The sequence below is a fragment of the Diorhabda carinulata genome, chromosome 1, assembly GCF_026250575.1.
Source record: "Diorhabda carinulata isolate Delta chromosome 1, icDioCari1.1, whole genome shotgun sequence".
Classification (NCBI taxonomy): Eukaryota; Metazoa; Arthropoda; class Insecta; order Coleoptera; family Chrysomelidae; genus Diorhabda; species Diorhabda carinulata.
In genome coordinates, this window is record NC_079460.1 from 28,005,744 (window position 1) to 28,029,168 (window position 23,425).

At 29.8% G+C, this 23,425-nt stretch overlaps 1 protein-coding gene across 1 annotated transcript in view; it reads right to left on the reverse strand.

Moving 5' to 3' along the window:
• Nucleotides 1–4,713: 4,713 nt before the first annotated feature.
• The window catches only part of LOC130900456 (small G protein signaling modulator 3 homolog), a 42,337-nt gene continuing 23,625 nt past the window's right edge, over nucleotides 4,714–23,425 (reverse strand). The window contains exons 8-14 of the mRNA XM_057811090.1: nucleotides 18,090–18,219; nucleotides 14,753–14,900; nucleotides 12,971–13,081; nucleotides 12,614–12,781; nucleotides 12,369–12,511; nucleotides 7,897–8,057; nucleotides 4,714–6,208 (exon numbers count right to left, since the gene is read on the reverse strand). Of these exons, the coding sequence (XP_057667073.1) occupies nucleotides 6,013–6,208; nucleotides 7,897–8,057; nucleotides 12,369–12,511; nucleotides 12,614–12,781; nucleotides 12,971–13,081; nucleotides 14,753–14,900; nucleotides 18,090–18,219 (1,057 nt within the window). The 3' untranslated portion in view covers nucleotides 4,714–6,012. The remainder of the gene's footprint in view (nucleotides 6,209–7,896; nucleotides 8,058–12,368; nucleotides 12,512–12,613; nucleotides 12,782–12,970; nucleotides 13,082–14,752; nucleotides 14,901–18,089; nucleotides 18,220–23,425) is intronic.

The following is a 23,425-nucleotide window of genomic DNA, read 5'->3' on the forward strand; positions in this document are numbered from 1 at the left end:
ATCGCCATTTTTGGGGTTTGTAAACAGAGAATTAACAAAACGACAAAATTTTACGAGGCGTATTAATCCACCGTTGAGTTAAAAAAGGGACTATAACATTTTATAATGTCAAAGAAGAGACAGTCTTGTTCGAGGGCAATAGATTAAAGGAGACCTAGACAACTGTTCAGTTTTGATTTTTAATCAAATAGTCTGGTGTTATGATAAAATTTTGTAAATCTCGGTGTATTTGTTCAAGTAACGCAGTGGTTAAAATAAATTATTCTTAATTTACTGATACAGTTTTATTTTTATCATCCCTATAACTTTTTGTTTTATTAATATTTGAATGTTTGTCCCATGTTAATTTATAAAATATTACTCCTTTTATTTTTTGTTATTTTAAATTATAGGCAACTGGAATATTTTGATAATGTACAATAACTATTTTAATTTCAATTTATTAAAATAATTTGATAGCTGATTCAAGTATATAGAAACGAGAAAGTGTCGATAATAAAAAAGATCTGAATAATCTAAGTAAATCTCATAATGCTATTTTATAAATTTCAATCCAACTGAATAATTTTTCGTATGTTACAATGGGAAAATTACGCATAAAATGTTTTTGTATGATTTTATCAGATTTTATTTTGATATTTATGTGGTAGCTGATCATTTATACGTGAAAACATAAAAAGGGGTAAAAATTGAATATGAAGAAATATATGAAAATATTGAGGTTGCGAGCCATTTTGGGCTTTATCAAAGTATAATTTAACATTGATAATTCGTATAATTAAATTAATCAATAGATTACCTACAACATTATCCTTAGTTGCCATCTCAAAAATAAGTAGCAGCCCTCAGTCAAATTATTCGTAGTTGCATTAAAATTTATAACTATAAATTTCACTTGAATTATTTAGGTCTTCTAAACCTAAACCTAAACCTTCTAAATAACAAATATGGAGTTTGTTGATTTTGGTTGCTATTTAATTGTTTTTGAAATTGAGATTTTTCCAATTAAAGGTAAGGTTAATTTAGGTCGTTACAAATGAAGTTGAATTTTGATAGGTTATGTTCTTGAAATCTTATAAAATTTGTTCTGGTAAATCTAAGAGATATGGATAGATTACACTAAGGTTATTTGAATCAGTTTGTTTATCAATACTCTGATTATTTTGAGCAATATATGTTGTTTCTAGAAACAGTTGTTTTTACTAAGTTGGTTTGAGTTGTCTAAACATTGGCATTCATATTCCATAGAATAGACTTCATAGAAAAAGCTATGGAGTGTAGAGGAGGAACATCCTGGGTTAAAAAATGTGAGCTGATTTTTGATGGGAAAATAGGTGGCGCTGATTATAGAGGGTATTCGCTTGAATTTTACGCGCTGATTTGAAAATAACTGTATAGTAATGCTTTAAATAATGCACCGTGATAATGAAATTAGTAGTATTAAAATAATGAAACGATTAACAAAACAGAATCTCGTTAAATTAACTTTATTATTTAGCTATTTATTTGGTTTAGATAATACATATATTCTAATATGAAAAAAAAGTAGAATCATGTAAAAATAATGAAATAGTATAAAAAAACATTTTGGTTGATTAAAATAAAATATTGAATTTTATCTGTAACTAATATAATAATTATAGCGATATAATTAGATCAATAAAAATAATAGAATAATAAAAAAAATATTTCGGTTCATAAAAATAAAATATTGAACTTCATTAGCAACTAATATAATAGTTATAGTCATATAAAAATATCAATAAGAATAATAAAATAATTGAAAATAAAACATTTTGGTTCATAGAAATAAAATATTGAACTCTATCCGCAACAAATATAATAATTATAGTTTTGTTAAAATATCATTGGTAATTAGCTTATGCAAGCAGGTACAGAAATATATCAAGTTCTTAATAAAAAATAAAAATCTAATAAGATATTAAGGATTGCACAGCTTTTCACATGAATATAATTAAACGTCAGTCACAACTTTGATAATTTCTTATACAGTAAGTGTTTAACTTCTCAATCCCATACTACAATCAGCGCCACGTATTATCCCTACAGAATTCAGACCATATTTTAAACGTACCGTCCATTAGAGATGTTCCTCCTTCTCTACACTCCATAGAAAAAGCGAACATTTGTCATATATGTATAACGTATAATATATGTCATTTTTGTGAAAGATTATTCGATTGGTGAGTGACCTCTTAGATTGACCAACAAACTATGTTAGTCAATTTATTGGTTGGTGTTTTAATATGGATTTCAGTAAAAGCAGATTAAATTGTGAGGTAGTGTGTGTATACTATCTTTATTCTATGTTGTTTAAAGATCCCGGAAAGTTTAAGAGTAATTTTATATTTGCTGCGGATGTATGAATAGGTAAGATATTGTTATAATTAGTATTACTAGACGGTAAACCTCGTCTGATGTCAAAGTCACGTGAAGTATTGGATTAGAACTTTTAAGGACTCTATTTTTCATGTGTTCAATTAAATTAATCCTAGTTTTATGTGGGTGATATGAATGATAATTTATATATCTTCCAGAACCCATGGGTTTTCTATACCAACTATTTAAAATTTTATTATCCTCATTTCTAATAAATTTAGTGACAAGAAAAGGTAATGACAATGATTGTTCAGCATTCTATTTTTCGATAGTAAATTGTACATGAGGATCGAAACATCTGAAGTAAAATAGTAAATTATCAAATTCATCATATGGAAGAGATAAAATTATTTTTGATAATAGCTTCAATGGCAAATAATCTGCTAATATAGGAGATATTGAAGAGGCCATTGATATTCCAAGTATTTGTTGGTAATTTTTGTTATTATAAGAAAAATATATATTATTCAAAATGAATTTTATTATTTCTAATGGAGTTTATTTATTAAGTTTGCAATTTATCCTGATGTAACTCTACTCATGTACAATTTACTACGGAAAAAGAGAAAACACTAAATCATTTTGAGAAAATCTGAATAGAAACAGAAAAAACATACTTCGAAACTACTATGAGAAAAAAATTGAATCTATTTCGAGATATTATTACTGCCTACTGTAACATTTTACTAGCTTCATTTCAAATCACACAAAAGTTATATATTCAATACCTTCCCAATACATTCTTCAAAAATCTCACCAAATAAAAACAATGAAAATCCATTAATTTCAAGTTCAAAGTGAATAACTGTCTATAATTAAATTTGGAAACGATTATTTCAAAATAGAATCTACTTTCACAGAGTAGGCAGTTGAAACAATTATTCATGCGTGATAAAAACCATCCTAAGATCGCTTTGGTCTGATGTGTTCACAGAAGTGGCTACCTTGGCATTTGATTTATTTATAAGAGTTAGTTTATAGTTTACACAAGCTCTTTATCTTTGAAAAATATGAAGGATCTTTTTCATTTTCACTGGATTAGAATAAATTTCGGGAGGACGCAAGTTCTGTTTCCTACCAACCTAAAATAATTTCAATCTTTCAAACTTACCTAACCATTTACCACTTAGATACTCTTTTGAACTTAATAAGGTAATATGAAAGGACAGTAATTTGAACTTATGACAACTGAATTAAACTGGAAAATTTTAAATAAATAATAGTCTTCTATTTAACTAGCTTATATGTGTATTGTTGTTTTTATTTAAATTATTAATACCAAGGTTGTTATTGGAATTTTAATCAAATTCTTTAAATAAAAATATTTATAAAATTTGTTACTGTGGAACAGAATCTTAAGAGACATATTTTGATTACAAGTTTTACGTCCAGTCAAGCGAGTCCTGTTATGGATAGAATTTATTTTCGGGTGGGGTTTTTTTTTGGAACCTAAGATATTCATTTGAATGGAAATATGGTGCAAAGATGATATGCAAAAAAATGTTTAAGGTTACTAACGTATTTGAGTTAATAACTTTTCATTTCGTAACTGTTTAAAAAGAATATTCCTATGCATTGTTTTCTTATAATTAAAGGGTTAAGTAGCGTTTTTGATGAAAGCTTCCTAGTGTCTTGACTCTTCCTAAAATTTCTTATAGTTATTGCTATATTGCAAGAAATTGTAGACTATAACATTCCTCATAAATTACAGAGTAGCAGTGGAGGACTTTGTTTATAAAGAATAATGATAAGTCAAATTATCAAAATGACTAATTCAATTTTTGTGTTTTGGTAATTGCTAATAATCCAACAATTAAGACCTTTATCAAGAATGTGGCAGCTTGTGGACACAATTTGACAATGCTCTTACAAGTGAATACGATGCCAAATCACTGGATTATACAGAATTTGAATGTTGTGTATATAGTCATTGAAATAGAAACAGTTTTACATCATGAATAATACATATTTACACTTTTAATGAAGTGCATATTTAATTCAGCTTAATAATGTCCATTCTTTTGCTGTTTTTCATGAAAATTCATTTTCCCATTATTATATAATTAAGAAAACTGGAAAAGGCGGAAAAAATGCAGCCAAATTCAACCGAACACATTGTTTACTAAAACTATACCAATCGGCAAAATAGTCTAACGCGCATTTTGATAAACAAGTTAACTTTAATTGAGATTAAAGTGCACGGTTTACTTTGGTTTCCAAAGATCGAGTTAGACAGTTTAATTATGAGTGTTAGTGTAGTAAACAGTGTGTTCAGTACGAACGACACCAATGGTTCCAGAAATTCCAAGTAAATTCAGCGTTTAATGATTTATTATCGAAATATATGTTTTATTTTCACATTACAATAAAATTAATAAATACATTTGATTTTGATGATAGATCTTCGGTTGTTAATTATGCGGCAGCTAAATTTGTTGTTTTTGAAACAGAAAAATTGAGTAGAAACAAAGTATTTCCATATGTTTTAGAGAATAATAGAAATAATACTGACTAAAAAAGTATTTCCGTTTATCATGATATTATTATTATTATTAGTTTCATTTATATTTTGGAAGATTTTATGTGCATATAGTAGTCTTTCTAATCCGTTATTTTCCTCTCAAATAAAGAAATCTGACAATATGTCGAAGCTTATTTTTTTATTAGGTTTTAAGCATCCAAATTCTATTTGCGAAAAAAATATATGGAATAATTTTAATAATTAATGTGAAGAGACAGAATCTTCATAATACATGCTGAACAAAACAAATCAGTTAATTTTCAATGAAGTGTAGAATCAAAATTATAAATTATCACAGTGTCATGTGCTTACAAGGACACATTGCTTATTTAATGTAAATCGAAGGACGGAGCTACTGAGCAAGTCTTATCAAAAGCGCAAATAAGAATTCAGAGCAAAACTTTGTATATAATCTGGGGTCACAAACACAATGATTATTCTTTTCTGTCTATGGGTTAGTAACATTGAAAGTGCAATAATAATAATAATATAATTTAATCCATAGATGTGAACAGAAACTGAACATTCAGTAAACCATATGTGTAGGAGATTGAATGCAATAAATCTAAATATAAGAAACAAAATAAGTGAATGAACATAAATAAAGAAGATAAATTCAATTCATCCATAATTATTGACCCAGAGTCTTAATAAACGACAAATAAAAATGCAAGATACAACACTCTATCTGTAAACCCGATTTTGTAATATGTATTTTATATATGATATTCATGAATATAGTTGGAAATCCTATCCCAAAAATTTATTTTATATGATGAAAATAATTATGAATATTAGATTGTAGTAATGTTTGTATTAAAAAAACATCTTGCATTGAACACAGTATTTATAAATAAAAATTGGTAATCCTTTTTATGACAATCTCAGAAGTAATAATATATTTCCTGTATTAAAACTGTTATACTTTCTAAAAAATAAAAATACTGAGTTAATCACAAATAAATGAGTTTGAATGAACGAAGTTAAAAAGAATCAAACATAACATCAGCGGAACAAGTTTAGCAGACTATTACATCCTTTTATCCATTATTTCAGCTTGTGTTCATAACGTTTATATCGTAATGTCAGTATTAAATATCCCAACTGAATAGATGATGTTTAACAAGCATATCTCGAACACCGTCCTTTAATGGTTGATTGTTGTTCTCTTTTTTCACAGGGAGTTCCCAATCTGGATTTAAATTGAAGGACAGTTGAGAAAGTATTCTAAGATCACATTTGATTTGTACCCAGCCTGGACTATATACGAAGGACCAAGGATGATACCTGTAAAAATACTCATTGAATAAAAAATTGTACTCGAAAATTCTTTTGGATTCATAAAACCTTGTTTATATCAATGAGAACAAACTAATCAGGAGTGCTGATAAAAAGGGTAACGTTACGCATTTAGAAGTTATTTTTGCCGACTATGAATACTGTTAAACAAAGGTATCAATTATGCATATATCATAATATATAAAAATGTCATTTATTAACACTTGTCACTTTTTAAATAGTAATTTTATTGTTAAAAATAGACTTCTACTTCTACTACAGCAACAGTTATAATAAAGATCTTCTATAAAAAGTCATAAAAACATGTGCTCTGTAAATTTATAATATTTCATTTGCTGATTAAGCATGTCTGTTGGCAATCGTCTTCCGTCCCCTTATGCTTACATTTCTATATACCTATTAACGTGTTAAGGAAATTACTAAATCGCTCTGCGTTTGGAACTAAATCGATCCATTTGAAATTATTTATTAAAATTGTATAAAAATATTGGACTGCTGTAGAAAATTCAGTTTGTTATAATGCTAAGAAAAAATTGAATTATTGAAGTGTTCTTGGGCTATTCAGTTTCTCAAATAGCCTCAAATTCAAAAGGGATATTGCAAATCGACCAAATATATCTCAAAGTGTCATTTTGAGCATACTTAATCAGTGCAGGAACTGGAACTCTTGCCGAAAGACGAAGAATTGATAGACCCATAGTAATAATAGTAATTGATGATAGTTCCCTAAGACTTACTCTTAGAAATCCTTGTAATACGTGAATCCTGAGAAGAGACGTTTCTCTATCGACCTCAAAAATAAGGAATACAATCCTCACACATTAAACAAGAATGGATAAATCCATTGAGAGCCTTTCTAAGAAATTCACCCTTTTCGACGAGGTATAATTATGGTATGTGCAGGAATTTTATTTCATGAAAAGATGATAGAACAGATATATAGGGATCAAGCGGTAGCCAACATATTGCCATAATTTCAGGTCACTGTAGTTTATTTTTTATGATAATGCAAGAACTCATAGAACTGCAGTTGTTTTTGAAAAATTCGAAAATCACGGTTCTTTTCATCTACCGCTTCCACCCAGGTCGCCTGATCAGAATCCCATAGAGCATGCTCCAAATTATTGTAACAAGCCATTGACGACCACAATTCGCAACCAAAAGAGAAAGAGGTTCATTGGATTGTTTGTGAATGGGATGGGGATGTTATTCATGTGGGGTGGGGTATATTTTGGGTTTGGTCCTAATATAAGAGATTTTTCTATGCAGTGCTGGATTTAGGAGGATGATGGGCTAAAATGAAAGGAACAAAAAAAAAGGCTCGACGAAACAAATAGCTTTTCGGAGAGTATAATAGATATTTTTTCATTAATTAAGCCGCTACAGGTACGGCTGTATTATTCCCTGTCGTCGGCCAACTTAAGCAGAAAAGGCACAAAATTCATTGGACAATTTAATTGGCAGCATGCTGCTATAATACATGCAAATGGGGGCCACACAGAATATTAGCTGTTGTTTAAACACTTTTTTCAAAGTAAATCCTTGAAAAATTATTTTTCTATATTCTGCAAAAAACATTTTACGATTCGTGTTTGGCAATCAATGGTTAACAAATATACATCCTTTAAGAAATACTTTAAATTTTTGGTTCTAGTTTTTAAAATTTTTATACTGACCATTTTTTAACAATTTCACTTGAAGAACATAGAACTTCAAGCCATAAATGGAGCACTTGTTCATTGAGGCCCATACAAATTAAAGATCGTAGTTTCACATCCATTTGGGCGTGCGCATTATCATGAGATAAATTTACAGCTTGAACACAACGGTAGAGCAACTGAAAATTTGTAAAATTGTTATTATCAAAGTAAGTTAGATTTTGACATAAGTTATTAGCACACTGTGACTAATAGTATATTATTAATAATACTGAGTTGTTAAATAGTGGGTTAAAAAACGAATGACAAGAAAAGTCAATAACAAAAAGTTGCAATTGAAAGCTTTAATATTTTTATTCCAGTGTTCTCATTTCGAATATATTATCACTATAACTAACATTTTTTGGTGATCGTGACAGGACACTGGAAACATGGAAAGAGCAACACTTTCGTGGAAGGTACAAAGAATATGTTTCACCAATATATATGATGAGATTTATGAAATACTGAACAAAGAAGAGTATACAGAGAAAGTAATAGAAATGTATAGGAAAATGAAGATACTTGAGCAGAAAAATGAAACTATGGATGAACTGGATTCAGTAATAATGGAAAATTTATTAAATTCAGATGAAGAATTAGAGAAAACTTTTGATGAGTATACTAGTGAGTAGTGAGTAGAAATTAACTCAACGAAACCTGGTAGAACCTCAATAATGGAACTAGACAGTTGGTAGAAAATTACCCAAAGTAATTAAAAGTATGAAAACTAGATTTGAAAATACAAGTATGCTTGTAGAAGTATAAATTTGGTACTAAACAATTACAAAGCAAAAATAAGTACATACAAAGATAGAAAGCTTTAGAAACTTTAGGTGTGACATCAGAAACCTGTGTTGCAATGCTTTATCCTATGGTTGAATCTAGTATGACAAAGAAATTTTTTGAATAATGATGATCAAACATTGAAGAATCGATTTCACAATCTATTGAAGTGCATGCATAAGGAAATTCAAAATGAAGAATCTCATTATCAATATCTTGATTTGACATACAAAATAAATTTGAAAGAAAACCAGAAAAAACCCAAAAGAAATCGATTTCAACAGTATCCAAGCCGTCACAAAATAGATGCTGATTTTGTGAAGATTTACATAGTTCTGAAGAATTTTCTAAATGAACTTTGAAAAAACAAAAAAAGGTTACAGGTAAAATGCTTGTTATCTTTCCTGTTTTGAACATTTGGCATGTTACTTTAGAAGTAGTCCATGTTATGTCATGGAAAATACGTAGCCATAATGTGTACAAAAACACCAAGAAATAATGATATACACACTAGAAAAGAATATTGTAAGTTCTGAAATGACTAACAAATTCAATACACACAAAAATCTTTCTACAAACACTGTTGATGATGCATGAAGATAAAATGAGGAAAGCTCGAATTTGGATTGACACTGAATAATCGATTTCGTCATCACATACAGCAGTAAATGAAATGCAATATTTGTCGATTCGAAAAAAACAAATTATTCATTCATTGCCTGGTGTTAATGAATTAGAAATTGTTAATCATAAACGTTACTGTATCAGAGTAAAAAGTTCTGCTGAAGAATTTATTTGTCAATGTCAATTTGCAATTATATACCATCAGGTGGTGAAAGTATTTGAATATAAGAACTTAGTGTTGGAACTACAGATACAATAGGTGGTCCCATAGAAATTTTGAAAGTAGCAAATATTCGAGGAAAATTATTTACCGAAAGAAAGGAGGAATTTATCGTGTGAATTAACAGCATTAGAAACCAAACATGGTTGGTGTTCAATGGGCAAAACAAACAAAATTTCTGTTCATTTTTGGCAATTACATCAATATTTCCTAAAAATATGCAATTTTGAGAATTACGGAGTCTCGTTACTTTGGGAATAAAGGATACAACAAAATTCTAATCACAGGAAGAAAATGAAGTAAAGGTTATGGAACATTTTCTACAAATTATTAAAATAAGGGATGAAGGTTCCGTTAAATATAAATTTTGATATGGTAGTAAATTGACTGGAACATACCATAAAAATGTTAAGAAACGGATATTATGATGAATATCAAAAACTATCTGTTGGGTGCTTTGGAGAAGAAGTTATTGAAGAAGTAAATAAAGATTTAAGAGTGAATTAATTGTCCAATTCTACTACAAAAATAATACCCGTATTCGACACTTTAGCAAAAAAGGTCATCCTTTACTTAATAATGCTTGAAAAAGGAAATAAACCTTGTAGAAAAAATAGCTTACTCATTCGATACCGCTCAGATACATTGGACTAATAGCAGATATAAAAAAACCTTTCAAATATTTGGAGTAATAGCAAATATAAAAAGAGCTTTCAAATCAGTTTACTATGAATGATATTTTGTTAAATTTTTATAGAAAGATTCGTCACAATAACAAAAAAATTATCGACATGCATGTGTTTCGAATAACGTGTAGTCCGTTTGTGTTAGCAGTTATTTTTCATAGTCTACAAAATGTAATAAAATGGTAAAACTGATAAAAATCGTTTTCAAAAATGTAATAGGCAAGTTACTAAATAGTTTTTATGTGAACAACTACGTTACTGTTATGGGTAGTAGAAAATCTCTAAATCAATTCACAGAAGAGTCATCTAAAATCATGCTAGAGCCATGAGTTGACCTTTTATATTGGAAATACACTTTAACAGAAGACGATACTTTAGAAAATTCGATGTTTTTTTAGTCTGGGGTTTGATTTGTGATCGAAAAAGTGATACATTACGATATGTATTAGATTGGTTATTGAAGTTAAGAAAGTTACTCAAAGGAAACTGCTACTGCTCAAAAGTGATTTGAATCAATTGGATTTTCATGCCCTGTATCCGAAGCTTTTGTTACAGAAGACTAGATCTGAAACTATTAAATGGGATCAAGAAGTGGCGATATACAAAAAGATTTCATAAAGTGAGTAAATAATTTGCTATTTTTACAAATACCTACAATTATTTACTTAGATCCCTCTACTGTTTTTGCCCTGGATTAGAGGAAATGAGATATGGAAGCTTTTCGTATGGAATCAAGTAAAAGGAATAGTTAGAATTTCATAAACGGGGAAGAAAATCCAGCTGATTTACCATCTTGTGGCTGTTGCCCCGAAAAGTTTATTGAATCAAGATGTTGAGGACTTTTATGGCTTAAAAACCTAGAGTCAATTTCGCCTATTAAAATAACAGAAGATATTCCTCCTTATTAAGATGCTATAAACCTAGAAAACGGAAAAAATCAAGGGATTGTATGATTTCTGCAGTTGAAATTGATTGGTTGGGTGAGAAGATTTATTGAAACTGTATAAACAAAGATAAAGATACTCGAAGAAAAGGTGAAAATTTGACATTTGACGTATACTCAGTAGCAGGAAAGATAGTCATTAAATTAATTTAATAAAAAGTCTTTGCTTCAGAAAATGATGACAAATTTGCCTCGTGGTATAAAAGAATAGATGAATAAGATTCAATCAGAGTAGAGACAAAAATATCATGCAGGTGTGAAGATAACAATGAACTTTTTGAGAAAACGGTTTTAAATTTTAAAATGTTGAAGAACAGTTAAATCGGTAATATCAAAATATAAGCTATGTCAACGTTTCAATGCAAACAAAAAAAACAAATTCTGTTCTAATGTTGAAAAAATCAAGTACAAGAAGCCAAAGTCTTGAAGTAGTAGGAATAGATTTTGTCAGTTATTTTTTTTTAAGAAAGGAGAAAAGCATGTTATTATTTATTGAAAGAAGAGGTGGACCAAGTCTCATCTACAGTGATACTGCAAGAGTATTTGTTGATTTAGATAATACATTAGCTTATGTTGTCCGGTATGAAGTTGAAGAATTTAGTATTTTAGAGAAAATTCGTTGGATATGTCCATCATAAATGATGGTACGAGTCTGTGTACCAGTGTCTAGCTCCTCTTCTTTCTAGAGTTCAAAATGGCTGAATTTTTAGAGACGATCTCTCAACACATCTCAAAATATATTTCCCAGCTTATACTGGAAGAGCTGACATCTCTAGGTTGAGATTGGAAATTCTTTTGACAACCCTCGTATGTAATGCCAAATCAACAATAAAGACTGATAAATACTTGATGTTGAATAATTGTTCACAGAGTTACATAGATATACGCTCGTCTTGAGAAGTCAAATGTGTGTAATTAAGATGTAGTATTGGATGCTCTATCTTGAGCAGCAGAACATAATATTAGATGACAGTGTTAAGAGATCAGAGTATTTTATTGTGACGTTCATTTTGAATCTTACAATATTTATATGAACCACAAAGTTTTCCACAGTTAGGTTTTATTATACCAATCATAAGTGTTTTGAATGAAAATGTAAGAAGTATTGCGAATTTTCGAATTGAATTGTTCTATTCACAATTTCAAAATATAAAGTTGTTGATATTTTAATAAAATTGGTGATTGGACTTACTTCTTCAGGAGTCAAAACTTTTCCATCTTCATCTAATCTATATGTTTTACAAAGAACTAATCTACTGTAAACAGATTTGAAATCTTTTTCCACCTCTTTCATTGCAGATTCTTCTATAAATAACCAAGGGTGGCATGGACCACCTAAAGCAGAAAGACATCACTTGTTTCACTAATCTAATATAAACAGTTGACATCACAAATTACTCAATAAATACACTTTTGCTTTCAAATTTTTGCTATTACCTAAAAAATTTGGACGTTTCATTCCGTGTTCTAAAACTTGTTTTATTACTAGACACAAAGTACCTCTAACTATATCAGTAACAGTTTCAGATATACTGTCATCTCCAGCACTACTATATTGTTTACTTCTTTCGTCCAGCATTTCAACAAATTTCGCAGGAAACCAACCTTAAAAAATTTCATACTTACAAAAATAATAACCATTTGATTTTACAGGCTCTTTTCTTTTTTTAGCAAAAAGGAAAGTTTGTCAATTCAATATGATTATTGAAAGATTAGCAGAAGTAAACTCGTGGAACAAACACTATAAGAATAATATTATTATCTATAAATGTTAAACGTTGTGTATACACTTACCTCTCAAACCATTGAGCTCCCCAATCCAACAATGTTCATCTTTTTGACTGATTATAGTGATAATGTCATTTTTTCTAAAACCAAGTTCGTCGTCATCATGTCGCTCAAAATCTGCAAAGGTAAATGTATCAAATATTTAATTGTGGATATAGTATGGGTATTATTTAGATTTGTTTCATAAGATAAGCCAAAAAAGCAGCATCAACATACAACACAATGTAAGAAATTACATACAGCTTTAAAAATTGAAGAGAAAAGAATAATAAAATTGACTATAAATGAACGTAATAGAAGATCATAAGTTTTATCATTAATTAGAACTTAGTTGATTCATAATGTTAAAACAAAAAAACTCAGTGTTGAAGTATTTTTACATTTGTAAGTTAAATTGATTTATGGTCAGGGATCAGAGACACTTTTCTCATAATCTACCAAATTTATAGTTATTGTCAGTATATTGACTGGACGTAAGTAAACGACTGACCATCACCCCTTGGAAGGTTTTGAGAAAGCGATCAGTAGGAATGGTTCTAATGAATGTTTTATTTCATAATAAGCTTCTCCTCTAGGTACTACTGTTCGGGCCTTTGTTGTTCCAGCTAATTTTCTATTATGATCCCACCTCAAGTTATTTGTATGGTGCATCTGTGGCCAGTTATTTTTGCCAAGAATTCTCATTGCCATTTTAGTGCTTTTATACTGTGGATAACATCCGTAACTTGAGTGTTATGTGTCATTCCCTAGATTCTTTAACGATTGATTTTTATAATTTCTAGCATGCTTCGCTCTAAAGATCTCCAAGCTATCTGGAGTTTTTTTTATGATATCAGTTTTCAGTGTCCAAGTTAGCATCAGTATGCTCGAAATAGTAGTACGTACTGATCAAACGGTCTTTTCTTGGGGTGATCATAAGTGAGTAGCATTCTAGATTTCAATATAATCGTGTTTCTTTCGAATGCGCAGCACGCTATGTTGACAGTTGATAATTCGTACCTACCGAGACGTTACAAATTATCAATTGTTTCTTTATTAGTGCATAATTTTTAATATTAAACTAAAAACTTAACTTTAATCCCACATTTTTAGTTTATTATTATTTTCAGGTAATTTTACATTATTTTTTGAATAAGGGAACAATCAATAGATTTATAAGAGTGAATTTTTAAAAATATAAATATGAAGAAGATATTGTAAAATTAGACAGATATAAGCGAAGCCCTCAAGGAAAAAGAGTAGTTCCAATTCTTTTAAAGGAACATACTTCAAAATTTGAAAAAAATCATATGCTAAAAATATTTAAATTTTACACACTGTGTTACATGATAAAATTGCCTATTTCTCTACTTATTATAGTGTTTAACGAGAAGACAATGTTAGCACCAAATTGCGCGTGGTCTCCAACTGTCCAACAAAACCCTTTAACGTTCAGGAGGATATTTAATTCTAGTAATATCAAATAGCCCCGAGTTTGTCGAAAACATTTAAAGTGAAAATTGCTCAAAAAATTAGTATGTTACCTTCTGAATAAAAAAAATTTGATCCTGTGAAGATTTTTTTGTCTCCAAATTTATTGTTGATAATAAACCTTATCACCGGTTCTAGATAGATCTTTGGATTTTTTTTTACTAAATAATGTTTCGTATAAATGTTGTTTATCAAGGGAATCTTTAATATATGTCCAAAGTAAATGAATTGACTAAAATATGGCGAATATGGTAAAATTTGATAGGGAAGATGAACTTATCAACAAATGTTATTATTGAAAAAATTGAAATGATTTACCCAGAAGGGCTTTCGCTCTTCTTTTTCTAGTTTTGGAGACATTAATGTAATTTATATGATCCTGAGCATGGCTATCCATAGAATAATCAGCAACTAAACTAATTTCGTTTGCCAATTTTGGATCGAGCTGCATAAAGTGTCTAGCAACCTAAAAAATAACATTAAAATCAATATTAATACGGGTCAGGTACTGCCAGTAAAAACTATATAAAAAACAGTAATGCAATTCCATTTTGATTTTCAATTTAATTTGACATGGTAAAGTTGTATGATGCAATTTATAATTCAGTGCTTGAGAGAGGGTGTAGTCAAGACATTGATAAGTGATTCGTGAAATCTCTAGATTTTTTTTGAAAGATTTATTAAAAAACTCCCTGAATGTAATAAGTAATGAATGAATCATAGCTCCTTGGTACCTCTCTTTTAGCACAAGCGTGTTTACTGGTATTTTTTCAACAGAACAGCAACCAATAGCATTTGCATAATTTTTTATTCTAAATTTTTTTGATAGGAAGTTCTTTTGTAATTATTGGGTATTGTGGTTAATAACAAGCGACTTTTACATAACGCAATATCTTTATGAATATCCACTAATATTGTTGCCAACGATCGTAGGATGCAACTTCTTCTAGACTCACCACTTCTCAGCACATTTGTTTCTAAAACAATAAAACCAAAAATATACAAGGTTTGGGTCCTAAGATATGGTAACTATTTTTTTTTTCTTGAAGATATCACTCCGGTTGGAAAATGTGACAAGTACCAACGAAAGGACAACGTGTCAACTACATATGTGGACAATGAATCGGACAATACTCTCAACGTTCGTCTCTAGTTACTGTCACCACATGCTGCCAACCACGTAGTGGTTCTTGCCAATGAGGTCAAAGTCACAAAACGAAGGATAGAGGATAGAGTGTGGTGGGTGCACCATTTCTTCCCATTCGCAGTAGCTGTGCTACAAACTCTGCTTTATGTGGCCTTGCATTGTAATATAGGAAGTCCCTGTAGCTCTGTGAGATCACTGTTCTGCAATGAGGAACAAAGTGGTAAACAATAACACCCTTGAAATCATATGCGTGTCATCACCATCATTTTACTGGAGAAGGATTCTGCCTCTTTGATGATCCCCTCTAATTCCAGAAGCGTCCATTGCCTGTCTTCATTCATGAGCTACTCGATGAAGTGCTGAAACTTTTCCACCCACCATGCTATTGTACGATATGGTAGGGCGCCATTCCCAAGGGTTTCTAATAATTCACTCTGACATTCCATCGCATTTTTTCCTCGGAGAACAGTTATTTTGATGTAAGCGCTCAACATGGGTTACTTTCATATTGTACGACACTGACTATGTCACAACTCTCGCTGCACTACCTACAGCTATCACATCTGTTGTTCTGCATACACAATAAGTATAATTATGCAAATATTTTTCGCTTCAGTTCAGTTCACTCAAGAAAGTGAATATACTGTAACCTCCAATGCGAATAAACCTTTTTTCTTTTTTCTTTCCAATTTGTGATAAATTTGGATTGTAAAATGTGATAATGGTAAGATGTGTTTTCAAATGATGTTTTAATTTTAAATGGTCTATTACATGGGAGTAGATGTTTTCATTAGTTTCATTATTCAAAATAAATTAAATGGAAAAATCACCAAGTCTAAACACAGGATTAAAAGTTTCTACATATATACATAATAACGAACACATTAAAATAGAAGTGAACGAGAGATCAGCTTTTCTATACTCTTTGCAAAGAAAGCTGCCGGCATTGAGCTCAGGTGAGTTCTTATATTTCTCGAAACCTTTATTTTGAGGACGAGGTAATATTCAATGGGTACCAGATAAGGACTGTGAGGAGGGTGGTTGGTCAAAGACTTCGAACATCTATTAAGAACCGACGACAATAAATTAATTTCATAAATTTCTATTATTATCGTATTATCCTTGCTAGGATCACTAGATGAGCATATAACGGTTGTTTTGTACTTGATATTTTCTACACATATTAAACGAATAGATAAGTCAAAATTTGGCACACTTGTCAAAGGCCAATTACAATACCATAATGTCATAAATTGGTGCCAGTCTAGTCAGGATCACCAGGAGATCATGTAACGGAATTTTCAAAGTCCGATGACAATACTGCCTTTAAATATTTTCGTCTCCTAGTTCTTATCAAGATTATCAGGGTAAACGATTTCCTTCCAGTCGCGGCCTGAGAAGAAGAGTAGTATATAGGGGCGAAGTAAATAAATCAGTAATTTAATAGATATTCACTGCTATATCATGGCGTTAAATGAATAAAAAAATTATCAATTGAAAACTGCTAATATGACTTGAAGATCATCTGTCCACAAGAGGCAAGGCTGTACGGTAAATTATGCCGTCGTTTATCTATGTTATTGGTTGTTTGTAGCTGGCTAAACTTAAATGGCAGCATTTAGCCGCGTACGAGTAATATCAAATAAAAATATAGTTAGAAACACTGATAACACGTTTTTATGGTTTTTTGAATTGAAAAGTGAAAATAATTCTTAATAATATGAGATTGAATTGACGAGAAAATTAATGTAACTGGTCTAAAAGTGACATTAATTTCCTCGTTAGTTGTTTCATTTTTATATTTATTCATTGTAAACTTTGTTGGGTGATTAAGTATGGAGGTGTATTTTTTTTAAATCACATTTCATTTTTCTCAATAAACCGTAGTTATTGTTTTACTTTTGTACGTTTTCTTTTCGGTTTGATGGAGGAGTGCATCTTAATCCATTGATTTGACTGGTCTTTCGCCTTTAGACTGTTGTACGAGACCATGCGAGAAATATTTGTAGTGACACTACTTTGTAGCTCTCCCTTAACGTTTTTGGGACCCAATGGACACATGGTATCTCATGTCAGTAGTCACAATTTTATTGAGGGAATAACGTGAAATTTTGTGGAAAGTGCATCGATCGTAAAACATTGTATCTCAGGTTAACCAAATTCACAGTAGCGACAGAATTGCATCCTTAACCATCTTCATCATATCATGAACTTCTATTAGACCTTCGGTAAATTTCCTACACCATTGATATTCATGCAGTTTACACAATCACTGATCCGGCGATGAATGTCAGTAGCATTGCATATTTCAGCATGTAAAAAACGAATTACACAGCACAACTCACAAATAGCGATGAAGACTGACGAATTGGAGACTACAGTAGTTTTAGCAAGGAAGAGTTGCAACCATACAACCCGCTTACTGTCACTATGCGATTTACTTTTAGAAGCAAACGGAACTTAAAAAAATAATCCTTGTAATACTACTTAATATGTGAACCAACTTACTTGTAGAATTGCTTCCCTGAGATCCACTAAAATTTCTGTCTGTTTTATGTTCTTACTTTTCATATCATCTTCAAAGTTTTCATTGAAAAGTAATAACTGAATAACAGATTTATTCTTCTTAATTTGTCTTCTGTAAAATAAGAGACAATTCATATATTGTAGTTTTAAAAAAATATTTGGCAAACAGTATTTGAAGATAAAAAATTCAAATGGGTTGAACAAGCTGTAGTTTCATTTCGTTATTTCCTTTCATATATTTGGGTATCATAATATTTAATAATGGCGGAATCAATGTTAAAACAAAAGAAGTGCGATAGTACCAAAATTGATATTTTCAACACTCCTGTATCGTTTAGAAAGCCAGACCTTAAAAAAAACAAGTAAATTGAAAATAAATGCGTAGAACATTGGGAGTATCCTGGACAGAGGAAATAAAAAATTAAATCGTTCTATACCAGGGGTCGGCAACCTTTTGAAATGGAGGAGCCAAAATTTACAATTTACAAAGTTTCCTTGTTTTTAAAGAGCCACTTAAAATAAATTGCTTTGAATATGAAATAATATTTATTCATATAAAAACACAAATACAAATAGTTTAATCAATAGGAGCATTGGCTTGGCATTGTTTTCAAAGTGTGTCTCCTAGCTTTACTATTTATTATATTGATGCAAAAACACGCTTGTTCTCACAAATAAGTCAATCCAAAGATCGTCAATACTCCGTATGCGTCAAGCACCAAATATGAGGACCCCTACTCGTGTAATTTCTTCTAGAGCTGTCCACTTCTGCTACGTAATTTGGATGCTGTTCTGGACTTCGAACTCCAACTTGCACTCAAGTTTTGTGAACTTGCCACTTTACATTTCTTTGACTTAGAATCTAGCAATAGCGTTTGAAGCGATCCAGTATTAATTACAAATGGCTCGTAATTGATCTTATTTATATTTGTGTTGGGAGGATTTGCTATGAACGCAAGAGTACTTCTGTTTATTTTAAATTGCTCGAATCTCTCAGCAAATACATCCTTCATATTATTCAAAACTTTGTTAAAATAAGAATAAATAGACAAGCGGTTTACTGACAACATCTCTAGACGGCAGTTATTTGGATGAGAAGGAAATGGCTGAAAAATAAAAATAGTCATAGAGTCTCATCTCTAAAAATAAAACAAAATTCATCACAGTTCTGTTAAGTGTGGAAATTTGTACTTAATGATTATTTAAAATGAATTGAAAATTTAGTTAATTGAAACATATTTTCTTATGTTTCAAGGATACAATATTCATTAATGTTTTCGTATAGAATAATAGAAAGCGCATACTTTACAAGAAAGAGTACCATGCGGCTCGCGATTTTCTAAATAAATTTTCAGAAATCAAATCAAATCAAATTTTTATTCATATTTTCCATCGACCTAAAAATGACGCTTCGAAAAAGGTAATTGGAGTTTTGGAATTAAGGTCGAATACAATATAAGAAATATGTATAAGTGTCAATTTGAATATTGAATTGAAACCTCAATAAATTATTGTAAGTAAAATTTTATTATTGTTATACATTTATAAATATTTCTTATATTGTATTTGACCCCAATTTCAGTCCCAGATGATGAATATATTGATATTCGAAAGGTCGGAAAACATATTAAAGTGAGTCCACTTTGATGTTTCATTGCCACGTTCCTATAAATAAATGTTATGCAAATATAATATTGACACTGACAATTTGCGTATTTATATTAATCAATAGATCACCTTCATCATGAATATCAAAATAAGAATAAAATCAAACTTGAACTGTGTTCTAATAGTTAGTCCTTACATCTCAAATATTATTTGTAGTTTTATCAGAATTTACAAAATAGTGCTATAAATTTTACTTAAATTAATCAGGTCTTTTTTATCATCTATAGCTTTTTCGTTCTTATGAATGTGAACCATTTCTAAAAATTCTCTTTTTCGTGTATTAGATTCCGTTTCAAGAATTCTTAAATCTTAATAAGTGAATTTGTTTTTTTTTGATATTTCATGGTTCGTTAATGCAATTCTTTTTTTATCGTATTGATGACCTCTTAGTCTATTTTCTAAATACTGAGATGCCTGCCCTATGTAGACAGCGTCACAATTAGTACAAGGCCTTTGATATATAATATTACTTCTTTTGTTTTTTGGTGTTTTAGGTTTTAATTTAGTGAAAAATTTAGATAATATATTATGTCCTTTATGACTTATACTAATATTATATTTATTAAAATAATTCGATAATTGTTGGGAAAGTCCTTGTACATATCGCGAGGAAAAATGTTTTGATGTTTCCTTTCTATTTTGTTTTTTAATTGATTGTGGTATCTGTATATCCTTTTCTTGAATGTGTTATTTATCATTTTTTCCGGATAATTATTTTCTTTCAATGCAGTTTTTGTTTTTTGAATAGCTGAGTATCTAAATTCAGGATCTAATAGTTCGATAGATCTATCGGCCAAACTTATTATCACTGATATTTTTTGTGATATAGAATAACACGAATTAAAATATCTTGAGACTCAACTGATATATATATATATATATATATATATATATATATATATATATATATATATATATATATATATATATATATATATATATATCAGTGATAAGTATTCTAAAGCTTGGAATATATATTAAAACTTTGGTGTTTAATTGCGATAATCCCACAAAGACTATGCAACTATGTTTGAGACACACTTTCTAAATTTTTCTCCAATCTGTTGGACAGTTAGTATAGAGAAAAACGTTCAAGTATTTTCTTAATATAGTAGCTTGAATTTTATTTAGAAAAATATATCACATCAATTTCTGTAACAAAATAATGGAAAAAAAATATTTTTTACAAGCAATTTACTATTTATAATTAAAAAAATAACAATAATATATATATATACCCGTTAAGAACAATTTTCACAAGTGAGGTCCTTGTTTGTCAATTCAATTCAATACAAATGTTTCGCCAATAATAAATATTAAAACAATGACGAAATAGACTTATTAACAACTATCACTAATTGCTTAACAACCATCTTCAAATAATTACATAATAATAATAATTGTATAAAAGATATATATTAGGAACCACATCTAAGGTAAAACATAATTTGCACTGTCACTCATTTATGTATATATATATATATATATATATATATATATATACATATATAATATTTTGAGGGTAGTTTTGATAAACTAAAATAATCATAGCAAGGCACTCTTATCTTCACTAAAAGCCTTATTCCAATGAAAAACTATTATTTTCTCTTAATATGGTATGAAAACTACAACTAAATCATTGAATAAGCAAAGTGCTAGCAAAATCGACTTTCAGCTACATAATCAAGTTTAGCTTATGCTGATATTAAACTAATAGCAAGAAACAAGACAATTTTTCTGAAGATTTTCAAATATGAGTTAAACAAAATACATGTACCTATAGGACAAAACATGATGGAGAACAGTAGATTTACGAGGGATGGTCCCATTGCTTGTCTTTATATATTAAAAAATATTTATCATCAGGTCACATTATAACCTATTATGTATACTTTGAATCTGTTGAAGAATGCGTAGAATAAGAGCCCGAATTCAAAAAAATCACATCTCAGTATCACAATGGATCGTGTCGAGTAACACACGGTGATTTAATACATGTGATTGAAAGAGTTGACCTCAACGAAAGGAAATATTATCTGCAGTCTCATATAACATAGTGAAAAGGTGGTCGTGTATAGACGAATATGCAGGTGGAGCACTCACAATCGATACTACATACGAAAATGTTAAAAAAGTTCATATAGCCGTGTTGCAAGAACTACTACTAGACTAATAGTTGAAGATAGTGGTCTCATACTATGTGATATATAATTTACTTACTACCTAATTGACAATGGAAAAAATTTCTGCACGATAGGTCCCTTGAAATGTTAATAAATGCTCACAAGCAACTTAAAAATACATATGTAGCAGTCTTTTGACGCAAATTAGATAAGATATAGAAAATTTTTCTGCAATCTTCGAAGTAAGTGGAAACATCCACATCAGCACCGCTAAAAAATTGAAGATTCAACCCTCATTACAATAATTACAGGTGATTATAATGCCAAAATTACATGGGACAATAAAAGAAAAACGCTGAGGAAAATTACGCAAAGGTGTTTTCTTGCAAGAGGATAACACTCTCCTTCATAGGTGTCTCCAACATTTCTCTCCACGATTTTTTTCGGATGAGGAAATTATATGAACAGTAAATCAGTGGTTTAGAGAATGTCAACAATATTTCTTTAGAAGATAGATACATTACAAAAGCTACGATATCGATGGAAAAATGTATTTACTTCAAATAGGTGAGCAAACGAATCGGTCATCGTATAAGTAGACTAGCGAGTATTTAGAGGGATGAATCTTTCAAATATCTTAGAAAACAAAGATAGAAAGAAGCCCAGTATTCAACATCTACAAAAGCGTTCTGAAAAAATATAAATCCATTAAACCCTCATTTGACCAGCCATGGCCCGTGCCGATATGGAAGAGGAGAATAGGTGAAAAATTAGATATACCTATAAAGATATTTTAAAGTCATCAAATCGCATAGGATCTTAACCCATGATTTCTAGTTCAAATTAATTTCAAGTTGCCATGAAAAATACAACGGTTCCGCAGAAATTTCAGAGAGGATGAAATCTTATTTTACATAAAACTATGTATACCTATCTTTTGACGACAAAACATGTTATGGAGATATTCTTCAAAAAGTAGATAGTGTAAGTGAAACGAACATTTTAGTTTTATTTTATTATAACGACAAAAATAATCTCTTTTTCAATCGGCTTTTTTGCAGACACTCTTCAAATTCATAAGTGCAAATTGTCAAGATTGAATATTTTCTAAATTATTAAATATTGTGTTAACTATATAATCCATCTTGACTTGCCTGATTATTTTATTAAATCAGAACTTTTCACTTTATAGTTATGAATAAATAAACTTGAAAATATTGTATTTTTAATTTTAAAGAAAGGATTTCAAAAACAGTTCATGATTTCCAATAAAAATAGAATAGCTCTAACGATACTAGGATATTTAATGTGCTTTTATTCTTGAATTTTTATATATTGTATTCTTTTACTTTTATCTTCAATCAATATATACGAGGTATGAACAAAAAATACGGTGAATTAATTTTTATAGCGGCAATTACTTATGCCTCATCCGTTTGTGTTTGCAGTGTCTGTAGTGAGTTTTAAACAGTGCATTAACAATAAGTTTATACAAATCCATGTTTCGCTTCCAAAATGTTACTAAAG